Source organism: Fundulus heteroclitus, chromosome 1 (assembly GCF_011125445.2).
Source record: "Fundulus heteroclitus isolate FHET01 chromosome 1, MU-UCD_Fhet_4.1, whole genome shotgun sequence".
Lineage (NCBI taxonomy): Eukaryota > Metazoa > Chordata > Actinopteri > Cyprinodontiformes > Fundulidae > Fundulus > Fundulus heteroclitus.
In genome coordinates this window covers 32,908,340-32,928,293 of record NC_046361.1, presented here as the reverse complement: position 1 = coordinate 32,928,293, position 19,954 = coordinate 32,908,340, and the positions used below count along the sequence as shown (strand labels likewise).

At 38.9% G+C, this 19,954-nt stretch overlaps 1 protein-coding gene across 1 annotated transcript; it reads left to right on the top strand.

Moving 5' to 3' along the window:
• Positions 1-1,046: 1,046 nt before the first annotated feature.
• dazap2 (DAZ associated protein 2) lies at positions 1,047-5,919 on the top strand. Its single transcript, XM_012875524.3, has 4 exons — positions 1,047-1,202; positions 4,024-4,142; positions 4,232-4,480; positions 4,585-5,919. Exons 1-4 carry the CDS (start codon positions 1,190-1,192, stop codon positions 4,711-4,713), a joined length of 510 nt encoding a protein of 169 aa, XP_012730978.1. The 5' UTR covers positions 1,047-1,189; the 3' UTR covers positions 4,714-5,919.
• Positions 5,920-19,954: the final 14,035 nt, after the last annotated feature.

The following is a 19,954-nucleotide window of genomic DNA, read 5'->3' as shown; positions in this document are numbered from 1 at the left end:
CGGCACAGAGACAGCCGAGCGGTGAATAAACAGCCGAGCTGGAATAAACGTTCAGGGGGCGAACCACATATAATTATTAGATGGATATTCAAGCGTAAAAACATCTTTTAGTTTAAATGCATATGGCTTCAGACTAATAGAAACCCCATAATGCCGGTATTTTATTGAATCTGACATAAGACTAGAAATGCCATTGTACAATAAATGTAACTACTACATACAAAAGTATCAGCCAGTAGCTACAATAATCATACCTTCAAAAAACATGTTGAGATCCTAAAATTATATATATATATATATATATATATATATATATATATATATATATGTATATATATATATATATATATATATTTTTTTTTTCAAAGCAAGCTCATGTAGTTATATTACATACAGTCACTACATTAATCATGTTTTCAAAAAATAATTATATTGAGATTCCTAAAATTATATATATATATATATATATATATATATATATATATATATATATATATATATATATATATATATTTACATATATTCATTCAAAGCAAGCTCATGTAGTTGTACTACATACAGTTACTGCATTAATCATGTTAATCATAGCTGGACTATATATATATATATATATATATATATATATATATATATATATATATATATATATATATATATATACACAAAAATTATAGAAAGGGCTTCCTGTTTGTTCACTTTGCAGGTCAGTGTTATTTATTATAACTTTGTTCTGTGTAGTGATCACAGAAAGTACTCAGTCTGTTTATAACAATCTGTTCTGTCAGTGATAAATAAATACACTTTTCAACTTTGTTTTACTTGCAGTTCAAGTTCATTTCTTTCTTTATTTGTTTGGTTATTTTTATTTTTTATTTTTTGATTATTTTTATTATTTTTATTTTTTTAGCTGTGAGGTTTTTAGGTGTTGAATTTTTTGTTTGTTTGTCTATTTGTTTTGGGTTTTTTTTTTTTCGTTTTGGGTTTTTTACCCATTTCCGCCAGAGGGGGGCGCAGGCGTGTAAGTGCGCCGTGCGTGCCGCCGCAGATAAAGAACGGGTGACGTAACCACTTCCACAACAACAAGAAGAAACAAGGAAGTGTCAATCCGAAACCTGTAACAAGGCCGAGACGAGATACGCAGAGCTCCGTAGAAGCTGATGTTCCTCAGCCTCCAAATCAATCCTCAACAATGAATAACAAAGGTATTTCCCCGCAGCGGGTTCGGTTTGTCGGCTAGCTGTCCGTCCGTCGCCGCTGCTCTAAGAACTGGAGCCGAACGGGCTGTCGTTATCTAAAGCGGACTTCACGTCCATAACAATAAACTGACGCCTTGTGGGCAGCTCACTTACTGAACCCAAATACGGCTGAAATACTGTCATGAATACAATATATAGTCTTCTCGTTATATTCTTGTACGGATTCTGATCGGGTCGTTTAAAAAAAAAAAAAAAAAAAAAAAAAAACAGCTCCGATCAGAAAAAAAAAAAAAGGCAAAGCTGCCATAGCTGGACTGTTTTGGTTCGGCTGTGGTTGTTAACATGGAAGCCTTGTTCCGTTCTAGCCAGTCCGACGGCATGTTTTTGCGTTTACTGCCGTTTGCAGCAGAGATGCCACGGTTTACATATTGTTTTACAGTTTAGATGATTATTTTTCGATTATATCAGAGGTTAAACACGCTGACATTCCTAAACAAAGGGCTGATGCCTGTTTCTGTTTTCACGATAAATGGACCACTATGCTCTCCCTTCACTGCCCGATTCATTGGAAAATCAGCTAAACATGGGGGGGAGGGGGGATGCAGTATTTTAATTAACGTTATTTACCGTTATGTGAAATTCATATTATAAATTGTTTAAATTAATTTTAACTACGTCACAGGTTTATGTCTGACTGTTTTAGAATAAAGTAAAATGATGTGAAATGACTACAGGCTAGTAGCTTAAGCTGTTTCACAATTGAGCTCCTTGTGAACTGCCTTTTTTTTGGGGGGGGGGGGGGGGGGGGGTAATGACTTGTTACCCATATAATTGTATAAAATGATGCAGTTAGAACAGCTATTAATCCAACCTAGAATGTATCTACCTCTTTCAATTAAGAAAAGAAAAATGCAAATCTACTTATTCAGCATTTTCAATGTTACGTTGTTCAACACAGTCTGTTTTTTAAAGTTTTGACATCAGCTTGAACATGTGAATATTTTTTGGTGGTTTGATTGCAACTGAGCTGACAATCCTCAACTTGGACAATTGTTAGATTTTATTTTAGTTCCCCATTTACTTTTGTAAAACAACAAAATAAATCCCAAAATTCATATTTCCTCGCTGTTTTTTTTTTTTTACTTAATTTTTTTAATTTAATTCCCCTCAAACTAACGGCCTGGGTGCGTAGAGTCTCATGGTATGGTGACCTTTTGTACAGTGTTTTACGCAAAATTGCATTTGATGTAATTGCTTTTATTTTTAGACATAAACAAAATTACTTATTACTGGTAAAGTGAGATAGCATTGCTTCTCACAGTCACGGTAATGTTGTTTTTTTTAACATGAAACACCAAATTCAGCAGTAGTTTTCAAGTGCTTGGCAGGATATTACCCGTTTTTTTGTTGTTTTTTTTGCCGTCCTGCTGTTTCTACAACACGAGTCTAGTGGTTTAACTGGTCAGGCTGTTTGTTCAGGTAAACAGCCTGTAGTCGCTTAGCTGAGATTTGAATCTTTAGTTTCAAAACAAGGTTACCTTTATTAAGAGACACGGGGGACACCGTGACATTTCCATGCAGGCAAATAGGTCTTCTATGTAAGCTAAGGAAATGTGTTCGAGCCTTTCTTCAGCCAGCTACCTGGCAGTGTGCAGCAACACATGGGGATGGGACAGCATCTTTTTCTTTTCTTTTTTTTTTTTATTTATTTGTTTAGGCTCCATACAGCTGGAAAAAAATACTCCAGGCACGCTGGATTCTCATTAAAAGAAGTTTAAACTGCAGGAATGTGATGAAAGGACATTTCTGCGGTATTAAAACTACACGTTTTTCCTGAGCCTTTGCACACCATCTTACTGGTAACCAACCAATTCCTGAACTCAAGAGAAATTCTGGGGATGTTTGTTACTTATTAGTAAAGCTAAGTTTGTTAGGCATTATCGTCATTATTATTGGGTCAGCAACTATATGGAACTATTGATCTGTATCTTTTTTGGGTACGTTTGGCTATTATCAAGCGTTAGTCGTAACATCTCTTTATGCTACTTTGCTTTCAGCGCTATGTCTACTAGGGTTGTCACAATACTAAAATTTTCAACTCGATACCGATACTCAGGAAAATATTCGATACTCAATACCATTTTCGATACCAAAAGGATAAAAACAAAGACCCCAAAATTTAACAGAAATATTTTTATTAATAAATAAAATACAAATAAATAATAAATAAATACAGTAAACAATAATAACAATATTTTGAGGTTGTATGCTGTGCACAACATTAAGCAAGCCTGATTTAAAAAGAAGTGTTCCTTCCTTGGCTATGCTTTACAACACATTGACACTAGCCAAACCAGTTAACAAACAAAAATAAATGCTGTATTCTCAGCAGCTGCACCTGTTACAAAAAAAGTCTGAAACTGAAAAGTGCACAGAATTATTCAATCACACAGTGTTCAGAAAGTGCATTTTCCTCTATTCTGCACTCTAGATGAATGACTGTTTAGGTGCCACTGGTGGTAGCACTGACCTGAATTTGCTTTGCTGTTTGCAGATTTTTTTTGCCAAGTCCCCAGCTTCTGGGGGACTTGGAAAAAACACCCCACCCGCGGATACTTTTGAAAATGAGTATTGTATCCGGATACAACATTTTAGTATCGATACTTTTTTGAGTATCGATACTTTTGACAACCCTAGTGTCTACGCATATTTCTTGGCTTTGTCATCATCCCTTGCTGGAGAAATACTCCTTCATTGAACCGGGGCATTTCCGATCAGCCCCTGGAGCATAAGTCACTTACTTATAACAAAATGTGCTGTTTTGCAGGTTCATATCCACAGCAGTCTGTGTACCCTCAGCAGAGTACTGGACCCGTATACCCCCCCGCTATGCAAATGTCTCCTCAGGCACCTCCTTACACAGACACACCACCCGCGTACTCTGAGGTAACTGATGCACGCGGAAGTTGAACAATAAAGCGGACGAGTCTCTGATTGCAGCTTCTAAACGTCTGTTCGTTTTCTTTTCCACGCAGATATACCAGCCCAGATATGTGCTTCCACCTCAGGTGCCTGGTCAGATGGCGCAGATGTCCTCCCCCTACGCAGGCCATCAGGTGTACATGCCCATGCAGCCACATATGCAGGTCGGTCCGGTGGGCCAGAACCTCCCCATGGCTTACTACCCCATGGGGGCCGTTTACCCCCCTGGATCGACCGTAATGGTGGAAGGCGGCTTCGACGCTGGCACTCGCTTCACAGCGGGCAGCAGCGTTTCCATCCCAGTGAGTGTTTACAGATGTTGTCCGATTTTAATTTCTTTAGCCAAACTGGTCAACTGTCTTATCAGTCGCTAATCCTCTTTCTCTTTTTCTCTCTCTTCCTTTAGCCCCCACCACCTGGACACCCCCCTAATGCGGCTCAGCTGGCCGCCATGCAGGGTGCCAATGTTGTCATGACGCAGCGCAAGAATAACTTCTTCCTGGGTGGATCCAGTGGTGGTTATACCATCTGGTAACAACAGCTAGCAGCTCCTGCCCTCCTCGTTCATGCCTAAACCGTGCCCCCCCCTTCCCCTTCCTCCCCCCCATCCCAGATGATTCCCCAGTTCCTTCTTTATTCCATACGCCTTCCTCTTCAGGCTGCTTGGCCAGGCCACAATACTGATATCACCTAACGGAATGTAATATTTTAGAGCCCTTGTTAAAGGTACAGTACTCCACTTCTGACCTACAGACGAAACGATAATACCCACTGCCTGAGAGGAGAAAAAAAAAAACGACACGTTTTAAATTTAAGTCTCTCCGTAATTCTTTATTGGACAAAAAAAAAAAGAAAAAAAGAGTCTTTGGTCGCTCTAAATCGGACCTTTTTTCAGGCGTCTGCGTCCGCTCAGGAGGGCCATTCTCCTTTTAATCAAAGGAGGTCACAAGTAACACTGAGATATTCATGTATTCCTGTACAACTACTTAGCTGAAATATTGAAATAACAGACCTACATTATATAGTTTAGCTGCTTTATGGTGAAAGTAAAACGAAAAGAAACAAAGTTACAAGGTCGCAAAGCGCAAACTTAAAGAAACCTCCACTTGTCGTTTTTAAAAAAAATCTCTAGTCTAGTTTAATTAATAGGAGTGTAATAGTTTTGTGTAAATACCAGTATGATGATCAGGGGATGTTAACATCTCTGCTATATATTTAAAAATAAAAAGAAGAAAAAAAAAAAGAACCAGCATCCTGGATGCAGTTAGTTAGAGCTGTCTTGTCTTTTGCACAGTATCAAAAAAAAAAAATCACCACAATAAATTTGTTGCACAATGAAATGTCTGAGAGATTGTTCCATTTCAATCAGTTGTAAATGAAATAAATTTAATTTAAAGCAAAAAAAAAAATGTCTTTAAGTAAAGAGTTATTGCAATATCTCAAGTGGTTTACTGTACCTTGTTGGGCAACGTGTAGATGAACATAGTCGAGTGCCAAAAAGAGCACTGGGGATAACCCTGAATCGAAGCAAATTCACTTCAGTAAACTTAAAGGAAAGAAATTTACCGTAAATCCAAATAGTAAGATGAACAGAAAGGGGTGGTTGGTGTAACATTTCTAGCTTTTCATGTATCCTGTTTCTATTCCACGGTCGGATACCCAGAGTTTATCGCCGCGCATTTATTATTCAGATTTACGGAGCTTTGCTTTTGGGTTGTTGTTTTTTTTTTTTTTTTGTTTTTGGTTTACACACATCTTTAAACTTATGTTAAAATAAAAACAATTCTTCTTAGACTGTAATCATTTCACAAGGGTTCATTTAGTGTTGCAGTTTGGATTTCTTGGGTTAAAATTTTAAGTGATTTGCAGGAGTAGTAAGGCTCTTAGACCCGTTCAACAGTATAACCAATGAGCTGGTTGTACCAAAGATCCAGCCGACCATGCATTTACAAGAAGTTGTGACGTCAAATTTCGATCATCGCAGTTTTTAAAAAGCAAACGCATCCTTGAAAAAGAGGTTGTTGCACATTGGGCCATGGCTTCAATAATTACGTTAGTTGTTTTTTTTTTTTTCTGTCACCATGTGTGGGTCACCTGCATCTTTGAGTTGCTGCATACTTTGCACCTTTTTGCTAATGTACCTTTTTATCTGAAATGCACTGCTAAGCAAAACTGAGGAGTTAGTTGCAGAAAGAATGGGCTAATCTCTTTTTACATTCTGTTTTCATGACTTTTTAAATGAGGAAGAAAAAAAAAAAAGCTGTGACATTTTTCAACAGTTTTGGGTCCATTTTTATTCCATTAAAAAAAAAAAAAGAAGAGTTAATGTAAAGATGTGCCATGTTGTTATAAAGCCTGAAAGTGTATGCAAAGATCTTGCAACGAGGCTACATGACTGTCAGCATGTTCGTTTAAGTCAATCGAAACTAAATAAAGTATTTGAAGCTAGACATGTTGTGTGTATGGATACCGCGAACTAATATTTGTAAGCATCTGTCATTGTGATGTGAATGGGTGTCTCTGGGTATCCGACACAGTGTCAAGTTTTAATAGCTGTGGCTAAAGGGAAGCAGAGGCTGTGGCTGTCGGCCGACATCCAGTGATCTAAATATTAGCCGAATCCCAAGCCGACGCTCCGGAGATATGACGACGAACCTTTTCAGCGCCGCACGCGTCACACAATGTTTTAATTTTTAAAAAACCCAACTCCTGCTTTCATTTTCAGGCAGCCTAAACTTGAAGAAAAAGACCACAGCTATCAAAACTTTAAAGCTGTAACTCAAATGGTGGTCATCTTTTTTTTTTTTTTTTTTTTTTCTTTAATTCTTTTTATCCTTTTCCATCTCTGCACCGATTGTAAAGCAACATATTAGCGGCTTCATTCCAGCAATATGAAGTACTGTAAACCAACAGCTGACCAGTAGATGCTATGCCAACCACATCCAGCAAACGGGACATTCTTTGTTGAAGGATTATGGACATTTATAGTTCAGGGATTCTCTTTACAATATTTTGTAAAAAAGGAAAAAAAATAGATGTATGTACTAAAGCGATGTGACATACTTTGGTACACATTCTATCTTTTAAGGTTACTAAAGGAGATGAGTGTCACTACAGTTTGCTGAGACGTGTCAAAGATGAAATACATTGAAAAAAAAAAAAAAGAACTTAGGTGCACTTAACTTTTTTATACTAAACTTAAAATTTAAAATGTAAGTTTAGAATAAAGGTTATTTTGGAAATTTGAAACGTGGTAAGCTTGTTCTTGTATGAGTTTGTGTAGTCCTTCCGTAGAATCCTAAAAACTTTCTTATGTTAGCAATTAAACACATCTGACTTTTCTTTTCTTGTTATTGTTTTGGCTTTTTTCTTTTTTGCCAATTAATGCTTTAATAAATGTGCTCCCTGTTTTTTGTTTTTTTTTTTAGTTTTTTTTTTCTTTTCATTTTAAGCCCAATATTTACACTGAAAACGGCCTAAAATAACAGCATAGGTACAGATATGTGATTCCTTCGCTTGTTGAATTGACGACTAGCTTAATAAACTGGTTTCCCTGTAGAGAAGCTCTAGAATATACAGTGACTTGCAAAAGTGTGCGTGTAATTGTGAAGTAGAAGCAAAAATGTGGTTTAAAATGCATTTATGTCTTTGAAAATCCTTTGGTGTGCGCCTCTGCCAGCTGTTCAGTCACATCTAGAGACTGAAGTCTTTGCTCATTCTTCTCCAGTCCAGTCCAGTGAAACCAGATGGAGAGCGTCCGTGAGCAACAATTTTCCCCTCCTGCCAGAGATTTTCAAATGGATTTACTCAAACAGGTCAATACTCCTCCATTTATCCGGTACCGGGTCGCAGGAGACGCTGAATCTGCAGAGACGCCCAGACCTCCTCCTGAGGGAGGCGTCCATGGAGGGGCAGCGGCTTCACTCTGAGCCCCTCCTCCTTATTTTTGAAGGAGCGCCCAGCCACCCTGCAGAGGAAGCTCCTTTCAGCCGCTTGTATCCAAGATCTTGTTCTTTCGGTCGTTAACCAAATTTCATGCCCATAGCTGAGAGCAGTCCGGCAAATCAAGAGCCTCGCCTTTCGGCTCAGCTCTCAGGTCTTTTCCGGCTTCAAGCAGGCTTCCTGTCAGGCTGGCCCAAAATAATTTAGCTCCACCCACCTGTCCATCAACTGTGACCTGCAGAAGAGGCGCATCCCCACAGCATGATGCTGCCACTGCCATGTGTCGCCCTGGAAATGGTGTGTTCAGGGTGATCCGCGGGGCTGGTTTTCTACCACACCTGGCATTTTGCATTAAGAGTACCCTCATTGTGCCGTCTTCCTCTTCCAAGTGTCCCCTTCATGGTTCGTGGCGAACCGTGATCGGTAGGTCTCACGGGTTTCTTTCAGGTTTGGGGGAGTGCACAACTTTCTTGCACCCGAGCTGTGGATCTATGCAGCTCATCCCGAGGGCTTCTTCCCTGCTTAATATTCTCTTTGCCCAGCTTGTCAGATCAGGCGGGCTGCCAGGTTTTATAACAACGGCCATGCTCTTCCATTTCAGGTGATGGATTGAACAGCGCCACGTGAGATTTTCAAAGCTTTGGCTTTCCTTCTGTGACCTATCCCTACTCTAAGCTTCTCCACAGCTCTATCCTTTACTTGTACGGTGTGTTCCTTGGTCGTGGTACTGTTTAAGATGCAGTTGGTTGCACAATTTTATGTGTAATAAATGATGACAGGCATGAATCATTTTCTTTCTGGTTCACAATACTGCACAACTTTGAGCTGATTCATCCCAAAAAGTCCAGCATTGATACTTTGAAGTTAGAGACCTACAAATACTTTGGCGACGTACTAAACCCATGAACAATTCTGAGAAAATATGGGGCCTGGTCAAGCGGGGGAGAAAAAAAAAAAAGATATTAAAGGTGATATCCAAGAAAATCCACAGGTCTACTGTTATTTGTTCCTGGGCACGCTTCCTTTCCCGCTGCCATGTTACAAACTAGTTGAGTGACGCCAGACTGGAGGGAGGAGAAAGTCTCTGAACCACCCGTATGACCTGGGTGGAGGTGACGATGGAGAGCAAGCCAGAGGGGCTTCCATCCTAAAATTGAAGAGGATTTGTCAAAGTGATCTAGGTCCATTTTGTCAATATCTGTCAACTTACGCTGCAAAAAGGGAACTAAAAATATTTAAAAAAGTATTTTCCTTAATTTGAGAAGGTGAATAAGACTACTGACCAATGCAATAAGATTTTTGCACTTAAAATAAGAACAGTTCATCTCCATTAGATCTCCTGCTCTTATTTCAAGAGCAGGAGATCTGATTACCTTATTTAAGGGGTAAAAATACTTATTCCATTGGCAAAAAGGACTCAAATTAAGGAAAAATATACTAATTTCAAGAAAATTTTACTAACTTTTAGTTCCCTTTTTGCAGTGTGAATGTGTTCTGTTGAAATATAAACTACAGGAGATCACCCGTTGGTTAGTGCACAACCTTGAATTTATTCATTCAGTCAAGACAACACTCGTCTCATACAAACACTTGTATGTCTGTCTCCCTCTCAGTTAAACCGGGCCTCCTCTGTGTGCAGCTCCAAACTTAGCGCTAGCTCCACCTTTTCAGGTGTACCGTTTGCCTCGCCGGCTGTGAAATAGTGCGAGTCTAATAAAAGTGTTGGCCTGAGGAGGGGCCATGGGTGTTGGTGATCTGTGTTTACTGCGCCTCCGGTCGTTGACAATATAACAATGCACACAGAAGGTGGTGAAAGCCACCACCTCCCCAGTCTAACACCGCATTGTCAATAGGCATTACAACTACCATAATGTGTTTATACAGACCATATTAGGTTTAGAAATGGATTTGGCCCTTTCAGTGACAGGGAAAGAGAAATAACCAGTTTATGATTTAAGATGTACCAGGACTTGGTATAAATTATTTTGATTTGGTCTTTTAGGAGAAGCCTTGACATGAATACTTTGAAACAGAGGAGGTGATAGTTAGTTAAAAGCCTGGTTTCAAAACAAACCAACTTCAGCGTTCCCCCTCCACCACCATGCTTGAAAGCCAGCATAATGTATTTGCACCGTTAATAATGCTTGGCTGTTGCCACCCAGCGCTACTTGGTTTTCATCCATCCAAATAACGTTACTCCAGTAGTCTTTTCAGATGACGTTTTACTGCCATTATCGTTATCTTTGGTCCTTCATTAATTGTCCCATCATGGTCGTTAATGCTGAGGCCTGTCCAGTCGGAGCTGGAGCTGCATTGTTTGCAATTTCTCTGAGCACTCCATGGTCGCACCTAGAGGTGAATTTGCTGTGACCTTCACCCCTCGATGATTTTGATCGATTTAACTTCTGTGAAAGCAGCCTTAATACCTGTCCCCAGATTCATGGGCAGCTCGTTTCTTTTATCCTAAATGTTGATAATGGTCATCGTTGGTGTCTCTCCACCTTGGCATCATTAGTTCTAGAGCAGCACACTGAGAAAAGTCCTGCATGGTTGATGATGATCAGGCAATCAGTCGCATTTCGTTTAGAAGTAGCCAAATTTCATCTTATATCCGATGGAAGCAGCAAAGGTGTGCTTCTGTATTTTGGTTTTATTTTTTGTTGAATAAATACATAAAGAGTGTGGACCATGTTGTGTCTTTTTGTGCACTTGAACCTAGATTTAAATATTTTTGATTTTTGACCACGTCCAGATACACAAAACCCTAGTAACTTAAACAGATTCATTTTCTTCTTCTTCTTCTTCTTTGTATGACATGTTCTTATTGTGATATAAGAAAAAATGCTGATCTCATACAGTTCCTGGTTCCTTTTATGCCAAATGTCGATACTATAAAACTCAACAGATAAAAACAGGCTATCCCAGTTTAAAGCTAATAGAGGGTTTGGTTTATAGAACGGGTTAAATTGTTTTTCATGCATTAAATCCAAACTTTACTTGATTCAGCTGAACGTCTTTAGGACAGCCTTTTACAATCTAAATCTGGAATCTTTGCTCATTTCCTACTTGTGGCCGGCACAGTGAATCCTATGGGGAAGTGCTAAATGTGGAACAGGTAGGTTTCCTTTTTTTTTTTTTTTTAAAGTGTGGAGAAGTTGTGTCTAACTTCATAAAATACTTTAGTAAATCTTGTGCAACTTGTATGTGACCAGTGTGTTATTTTTTTTTTTTTATGGCAACGTCAAAGAGCCTAAGTTTTAGGGCTGTACGATATAGGGAAAAAAGCATATCGATAAAATAGAGATCAAATTGATTGATATCGATAATTATCAACAAATTCAAAACAAATATTTTAAGTGCAGCCCTGACCATTTTATGCTGTTGCTTAACAACCTATTTTTAAATACAAACACTGAATTCAAACTCAACTCTTTATTCAACCAACTTTTTACCAAAACTGAAAGTATTTAAAAAATGAAAAAGAACATGTGCTCTCTGAACTCTTTGAAGGGGGCGGAGCTTGGCGACAGAGGTTCCTGGGTCTGTTTGTGATTGGTTGGGAGGATGTAATGACTGTAATATTAACCTACATGATAGGCTAGAATGCAAAAGGAAGGAAAACTTTTATTCTATAGAACTTTTTATTGATCCTTTTTTCTATCATCAATACACGTCTATCAATCAATATATATTATTGAATTATCATCCAGCCCTAGTAAGTTTCTTGCCCCCATAAATCCCTGCAGTTCTAAAAGAAACATGACATTTTATGTAAACTAGTGATAAGGCAGCCATCCCCGCCAAAAAAATAAAAAAATTAAGAATCATTCAGAATGCACTTTAAACACTTGAAATATTGATTTCATTTTTTTTATAACGGCGTTATGCTTTACATAATCCTGTTTGTTCAAAAACTTTTTATCTCTAGTAAGATGACACATTGCTATACTTGGATGTTTACTCCTGGATTTTCAAATTAAAAACCCAGAAGTCTCCAGTCTCTGCCTCAAGCGGAGAAGTTTAGGTCTCTTGTTCACCGGTGGTGGCAGGGTGGAACGAGAGATGGACAGTCGGATTGGGGCTGCAGTAACGCAGGCGCTGCTCCGCTCTGTTGTGAAAAAAAAAAAAGAGCTGAGCCAAAAAGCAAAGCTCTCATTTTACGCATCCGTCTACATTTCGACCCTCGCTTATGGTCATGAGGTACGGCTCATGTCCGAAAGAACAAGATCCCAGATACAAGCGGCTAAAACCAGCTTCATCTGGAGGGTGGCCAGGCTCAGCCTCAGAGACAGGGTGAGGAATTCAAAGTAGAGCCGCTGCTTCTTCACATGGAAAGGGACCAGTTGAGGTGGTTTGGGCATCTGATCAGGGTGTCCCCTGGGAGTTTTCCAGACATGTCCCACCAGGAGGAGACCCCAGAAAAAACCCAGAACCTGCTGGAGGGACCGTATATCCCATCTGGCCTGGGAACACTTTCGGGTCCCCCAGGCCACTTTGTAGCCCCATCGAGCCGATGTCAGATAAGTGGAGGACAATGAATGAATGAAATACTCTCACACAATAATGACATGTTGAAAAACCACCTTTACTGTGTTCCACACATAAAAAACAAGTCTCCAGTAACTGTATACAGAGATCAGGAACGACAAAAGCAAAAGCTTTGCAGTCTTGCATTTTTTTTTTAAAAGCTTATAAAAAGGAAATAAAAAATAGAGAAAAACTTTACAATAAAGTAACAACCCACACAGCACATCTTAAGATGGAGGAAAAATACAGCAAGTCTCATGGAAGTAATAGAAACATGGCTTATAATAATAATAATAATAGTGTTTAAGTTATGTCTCATTGCGATGGTTGCTGCATGTTCTCTGGTCTTCTAGCGGACTGTAGACACGTTTAAAATCCCACCACCTGTTTCATACCAAGCTTTGGTTTGCTGCACTCGCCTGTTGTCTTCCAGCTGCTTCACATCCGTCAACATTCATGGCTACAGTCCTGCTCCCGTCTTTGGTTTCACTTTGGCCAAGCTTCCCCCCCCCCCCCCTTTACCAAGTGTACAGCCGATCATAAAATAAGTCCATCCCATTTCGTATTTTTCCCCCCACATATCTTTCTTTTTCTGCAAGCCGCTCTCCTCTCCCAGCTTCATATAAAGTATTCCTTCTTTTCATCTGCAGCCTGCTTGCTACAATCTTCATCGGGATCCTCTCCTGGAGCCAGCTCCCTCGTCCTGTAGTCGCCTTTGTTGTGGCACAGATACCGGTACAGCAGGAAGGCTAAAGCGGCGACCGTCAGCAGGATCAGAGCGATGACCACTGAAACAGAGCAGGGGGATTTAAAACCCACCCGTAACCTCAAAGTGGTGCGAGAAACGCAACAGGAGAGAGTATAAAACGTTACCTCCAATGAGTGTGCTGTCTGAACTTGTGGGGGCTGCTGTTGTTACCGCTGTGGAGAGAATGAAAAAAACGGTGCTCATTGTCTTTTACAGATTTATGCATCTTAATAAACTAGAATAACAGCTTCATAATCGAGTTTTAATTAAATTAAAACAGTGAAATGCATTAATTACACACTCAGGGTTCCTACAGCATAAGGCAAGTTAAATTCAAGACTTTTTAAGACTTTTCAATGCCACTTGAAATAAAAAGTTAAGACCAACTTCACGATAAACAAGACAAACCTGGTTGCGACAACTTCACCCAAATGTTTATTTTAACATAAACCATTACTTTCTGGCCCAGTAGACATGTTTAAAATTTTTAAAAACATTCCTTATAGGAAGAAAGCTAAAAAACACAAATTACAGATATATTTTTAACAACTACTGAACTGAACTCACAAACTTTGTTTTGTTCTCTACTAAAATAAACTATAAATCAGTTTTAAAAAACCACAACATTACCAGTGCCAACTCTTTTTAACAGCTATAGTCCAGCTGCAACAGTTTATTGGTTCTGCTATCGGGACGGAACCAATAATGGTTACATTGAGCCGTTCAATAAATTAAAAAAATATATAATTGTGTCAATTATTTTACTGTTTGGTAAGGATTACAAAAATGAAATCCTATTTATGACCTGGCAACAATTTTAAGACCTAAGAAAGACTGATTTAAGACATTTTAATGCTAATTAAGGCCTTAGTTTTATATTACAGAATTCAATGCCTTTTAAGACTTTTTAAGGATCCGCGGGAACCCTAAAACTGTGCTATATTTCAGGAGTGTTTATTTGGGGTTTACAGCTTACAGCTAATGAAAAATGTAGCTGTGCTGCAGCCTAGACAACCCTGGAGAAGAACACCATGTTGAAAAGAGTCAATAAGTTGGTCGCTCACAGAGAGTGTCCAATAAATTACTGAAAAGTTTAGTGGAAGGGAAAGGCGTGGATGTATAAGGTGCACAAGCAACAGGGAGAGCAGTAGACTTGAGAAGACTGTCAGGCAAATGTTTGGGTGAGATTCACGACGAGTGGACTGTGGCTGAAGTCATCAAACACAGATCCTGCACCACGGGCTGAAAGCGTCCCGGTTCCTCGTGTCAAGCCACTCCTGAACCAGAGACAACGTCAGAAGCTTCTCACCTGGGCTAAGGAGAAATAGGACTGAACTGCTGCTCAGTCGTTCAAAGTCCTCTTTTCAGATGAAAGTCAATTTAGCATTTCCTGTAGAAATCCAGGTCCCAGAGTCAAGAGGAAAGAGGCAAACAATCCAAGTGGCTTCAGGCCCAGTTTGAAGTTTCTTAGTCAGAGAAGATTCAAGTAGCCGTGTCATACGCTGGTGTATTTTATCAAGTCCAAAGTCAGAGAAGCCACCTAGCAGGAAATGTTGGAGCCAAAGTGTCTCTCTCCTGACGAGCTTTATGGAAATGCTGATTTCATTTTGCCGCAGGACTTGGCACCTGTCCTCTCTTCCAAACACCTGGTTTATTGGCCTGGTATTAATGTACTTAAAAAGGTGAGAAACCCCAGACTCAACAATACAGACAAGCTAAAGAGCGCCATTAATGCAGCCTGAGCTTCCTTAACACTTCTGCAGATCTCCTCCATGCCAGCAAGGAGCGCCCGAGAACCGCCCACCAAGCATTAAGCTGATATACTGTGGACTAGATGAACGTACATTTCATTAAGATCGTATTAAAGGGGACATATGCTTTTAAATCCTTGCTTTCCCCATTTAAATCAATCAGTTCTGATCAATATAAAGTGGAGCTGCAATGCTTCGGTCTGAATTCCTTGTTATCGTTTCCCCACAGCCCGTCTCTTGTCCCTCCTCTGAGGTGCGTCTGAGAGCAACTCGTTTTGGTGCTGTCTCTTTAAATCTGAATGAGCACATCACCCCCCCCCCCCCCCCCCTCCCCTCCATGTCGCAGAGCGTTCCTCTCCACCCCATTTCTGCCATTTTTGTTGCATGCTGGGGGACGGTGTAATGAATTGTGTGGGTTAATACACCCGACGACCGAACACTTGTGGTTTCAGCAGCTCAGCAGCAAATACTTGGATGTAAATGTTGAGAAAAATGTAATAGAAAACTAAAGTTATTAAAAATATGACCCAAACAGAGTATAATCATATCCAAGTAGCATTTGGATAGACTAAATTCAAATTTTCTGCATTTCTAGAGACTCCGCGTATACAAAAAAATCTATTTAAGGGTAAAAAGGAGATTTTTGCATATGTCCCTTTTAAAATAATTTTTTGCCCCAATGTAATATTCTAATTTCCTAAAAAAAAAAAAAAAAAGACTTTTGGATTTTCTGTAGATATAAAACCTAATAATTCAAATAAACATGTAAACACATAAAATGAGGCACTTTGTTTAACGAAACTTATGAGTTTCACTTTTTGGACAAGCGAAATTAACCTTTTAGGAGCAATTCTAATTTATTAAGCCACACTGGTAAATGGTAAGGTAGCTCATTCTTCTACCACAAACTAAAGTGAGTCCAGGAGGAGAAGCATAAAAAACAAAATAAAGGAGTAAAGACGTTACCTCCAAAGAAGGCGGGGTCTGCTCCTGTGGTAAATGGTGGCGACGATGACTCCACCGCTGAAACTGGCAAAAAAAAAAAAAAAACGAGGCTGTAAATTCAGAAATAATCTGTTTGCTGCCTTTCTGCTCCTCAAGAAGAAGCAGTACTTTGGTAAACACAATCAGTACTCACTCCTTGTCACGTTTTCCTCCGCGAGCGTGTTTGTCGGGTACAGATCTGTACCTGGAAGATAAGTGAGCTCATTAAAAATGTCAGCGCATGCAATCTCACTGAACGAGAGCTACTTGTGTAACCCGGCACATGTTGTTGGGACAAAGCAATCAGATTATTTTGGACCAGGACTGAAACAAAGCATATCAAGCCATTGTTGACCAGGGAAAACACTCTATGACGCAATGCCCTCAAGGAGGGAAAGAAAAAAAACTAAAATCTACAACGGCTGCACTCTACTTCAACAGGAATGTCAACCATTTCAGGCTTTACCTATTTTAACACGGGCTGAATGATCAAAAACATCCATTTTTATATCTTTTTTTTCTTTCAAAGTTGAGTTTAAAAGCTAGAATTTCAATGTTTGTTGTCTCTTGTTGGCTGATTTAGACCTTTAGGAAAATACATAAATATATGTTTTCCCCTAAAGATTTCAGAGATCTCTGGATACATCAGCAGAATATACTTTATATACCTAAAGCATTCAGTAGGTGTCAGACTGGCTCCAATCTTAGCCAGTTGTGGTTGTTTTAATATTCACATGCATTTTTAAGTTAAATGAGGTGGAAATGAAAGTCATTACTACAGCAAAGGAACTACAGTTTCAAAAAAGGATGAGTTTATGGTCACATTTTTATACTGTTCAGCATTAAATCTAGAGTACACAGAAAGCTTTGGGTTGCTTATTATTATACAGGGCCAAGAAAAGTTTCTTATTAGGAAACAGGCGACATCAAATGTAGATAATTTGCTTTTAAATAAACCCAGTATACCAGATTTATGCCTATACCTTTAGTTAGTCATTGTGCAACCAATTAACTTTTGTCTTATAATGTAGGTCAGTGGTACTGGGCCGAGATAAATCTGAATTCCTGAGTTTCATGCCAGAAGAGTCAACCAATAGTCCCCCCTGAAGTCTAAACTCTGACTGAAAGTTGCTACAATAGCTTTATTTGAATTGTTGCTGCCAATTGTGCCCCAACCAGTTGGTTGACGGTCCTCATAATTGCCATGCTAAACACCTCCCACACCCAAAAAAATAATAAAAATACTTTGTTTGCTGTTGCCGTTTGGAGTATTGTACAGCCCTAAGGGAAATATGGGGTTAAATGGGCAAAATAAAAAGGACTTTCCCCCTATGGTAGCTAATAAACATTTATTCTGCTCTATTCTAAGTCAACCGTTCTTGCCACATAAAAAGGGGTTATTACATTAGATTACTTGTTAAATATTTTAACAAAGTGTTGTAAAATTGAGACATTTTTTTGTGATCATCAGCTTTTCAAAGGCTTCGGTGTAATTTAACAACTCCAGCTTTTAAAATCCCAACGTTTTCTTTTTACCCGATGGCAGAGATCTTCGTACCGTTCATTTCTCTCTCTGACCAAATTGTTTTTGCATGCAGCTCTTTTTGAAAACGCAGCCAAACACACCAATTACTTGTTGATTTACTCAAACAGCTATGGTTTCCATAAAATGCAGCCCGGAGCTCAGACAAGCATCCCGAAAACATGACTCAGCCACAACTTTCAGATTGTGAATGGATTCCTTAACATGCATTTAAACTACATATAAATCCAAGTGATCTAAGGCGGAGGTTCCCAAACTTTTCCGCTTCTGAGTCACAAAATAATACCAGAATGGACTCCCGACCCAAACTATGGATTGAGATTGCAAACATTCCTACAAAATCTATTAACCACAGGTCTAATTATACAAACAGCATCAGCAGCCAATGGGGTTTGTCTCTTTCTTTCTGATGTTTTCAATCCATTTAAACACCATAACATCCATATGCTTTATCATTACTATTTTTATTGTTTAGTATCATTTCTGGAGAGGCCTTCAGGACCCCACACTTGTTTCTCCAGGACCCCAAATTTAGGAATCGTTGCTCTAAGGCGGAGGTCAGCAACCTTTACAGCCCTCGGTCCAGCTAAACAAGTTTTGTTTAGAGCCACTAAAAGCTACACATATCTTTGAAACAAGAGCTTGTTTTTAATAGTATACGATAGGAAATGTGTTAACGTTTTTTTAATTAAAGATCAACAGTTTTTATTATTTAACCAACAGTATTTTTATGTTTAGGTTTAATGCTTTTTCTTCAACTGGACATTTGATTTTTATAGCAAATGCCATCAAAATGATGAAAAAGCAATTTGTTTGCATTCATTTAGCTATAGTAAAATATTCTATACACCATTTAGTTTCTTTCTGGCAATATTATGCATACATTGCAGAACTAAATGCATCCTAAAGCTATTTTAAATGACCTTTACATTTAGAAACTTTGACGAATAGCTGAAGGTGTAAAGAGCCACAGGTCTAAGGAGTCCAGGTTTGCTGGTGCCTTGTGTCTGCTCTAAGATCCACAGCCCTAACTCCTGAAAATAGACTTAATAACTATATAACATGCTTGCGATCGAAAAATTAAAATGGTAAATATACACATTAAGGAAACCTCCCCAGCACTTGATTTAAATCAAACATTGGACTTACTATTCATTGTGAACGCTGGGTCTGTTTGGCTACCTGGAAGAAAGGCACAAACTGTAAATACAATAAATAATAATGAAAATGGGCAGCTTTCTGGCATTGTTTTCCTTAAAAAAAAAAAAAAAAAAAAAAAACAGGTTCAGGTGATCCAGCAGCTGATTAACAAACATTTCCTGCATCATAACCAGCTTCAATATCCACCCCTTTGTCTGACGAGTACGCTGACCTTTTTAAAAATAATAATAAATAAAACAAAAACAGAGCCGAACCTCTTTACATGGGTTAACTCTCGCTGCTGTCAGTTTATTCGCTCGGCACAAAGCGGACGGACCTCCTTAACGAAAGCGAGACAAAGCGTCTCCTCCGCCCCGCTGTTTAATCAAGCAGACATTGTTTTACCGCGGCTTACCTGGACGGCGCAGCAGCAGCAGCTGTGGAACAACGGCGGCGCTAAACTTCAACAACAGGAGCTGACGGGATAAAAAATAAATAAATAAAAACTACCGCTGCTGTTTTTTTGTCTCAGTGGTTTAGGCTTTTAACTCCCCGTGGCTGAACAACATGAAAGTTAAAGGCGCGGGTGAAATTCAGTAAGAGCAGAAAGTTTCGGAGGAAGACTGACTCGTGAGTCAGAAGGCACACGCGCTCCGTTTCCGCCCCTCCCTTTCCTCATCTGCTGCCGGAGCCTCAGAGATCCTCTACGAGACAGATGCATGACTCCTGTGGTTAAAATGTCACCCAACAAGTGCTCGTACGGGAAACGTACTAGTAGCCTACAATCATACATACATAGATAGATAGATAGATAGATAGATAGATAGATAGATAGATAGATAGATAGATAGATAGATAGATAGATAGATAGATAGATAGATAGATAGATAGATAGATAGATAGATAGATAGATAGATAGATAGATAGATAGATGTAGTAAAAATACATTTAATGTTTCACTTTCAGCTTATGTACAGAGTGCGTACAGAACAAAATTTCGTTGCATACAGCTTGTAAATTACAGTATATTACAGTATAAGGTGCAGCAGTGTTTTAAAAGTAAACAACTGAAAAGATAGATAGATAGATCTCTCTTGGTATCAACTCACTATATATATATATATATATATATATATATATA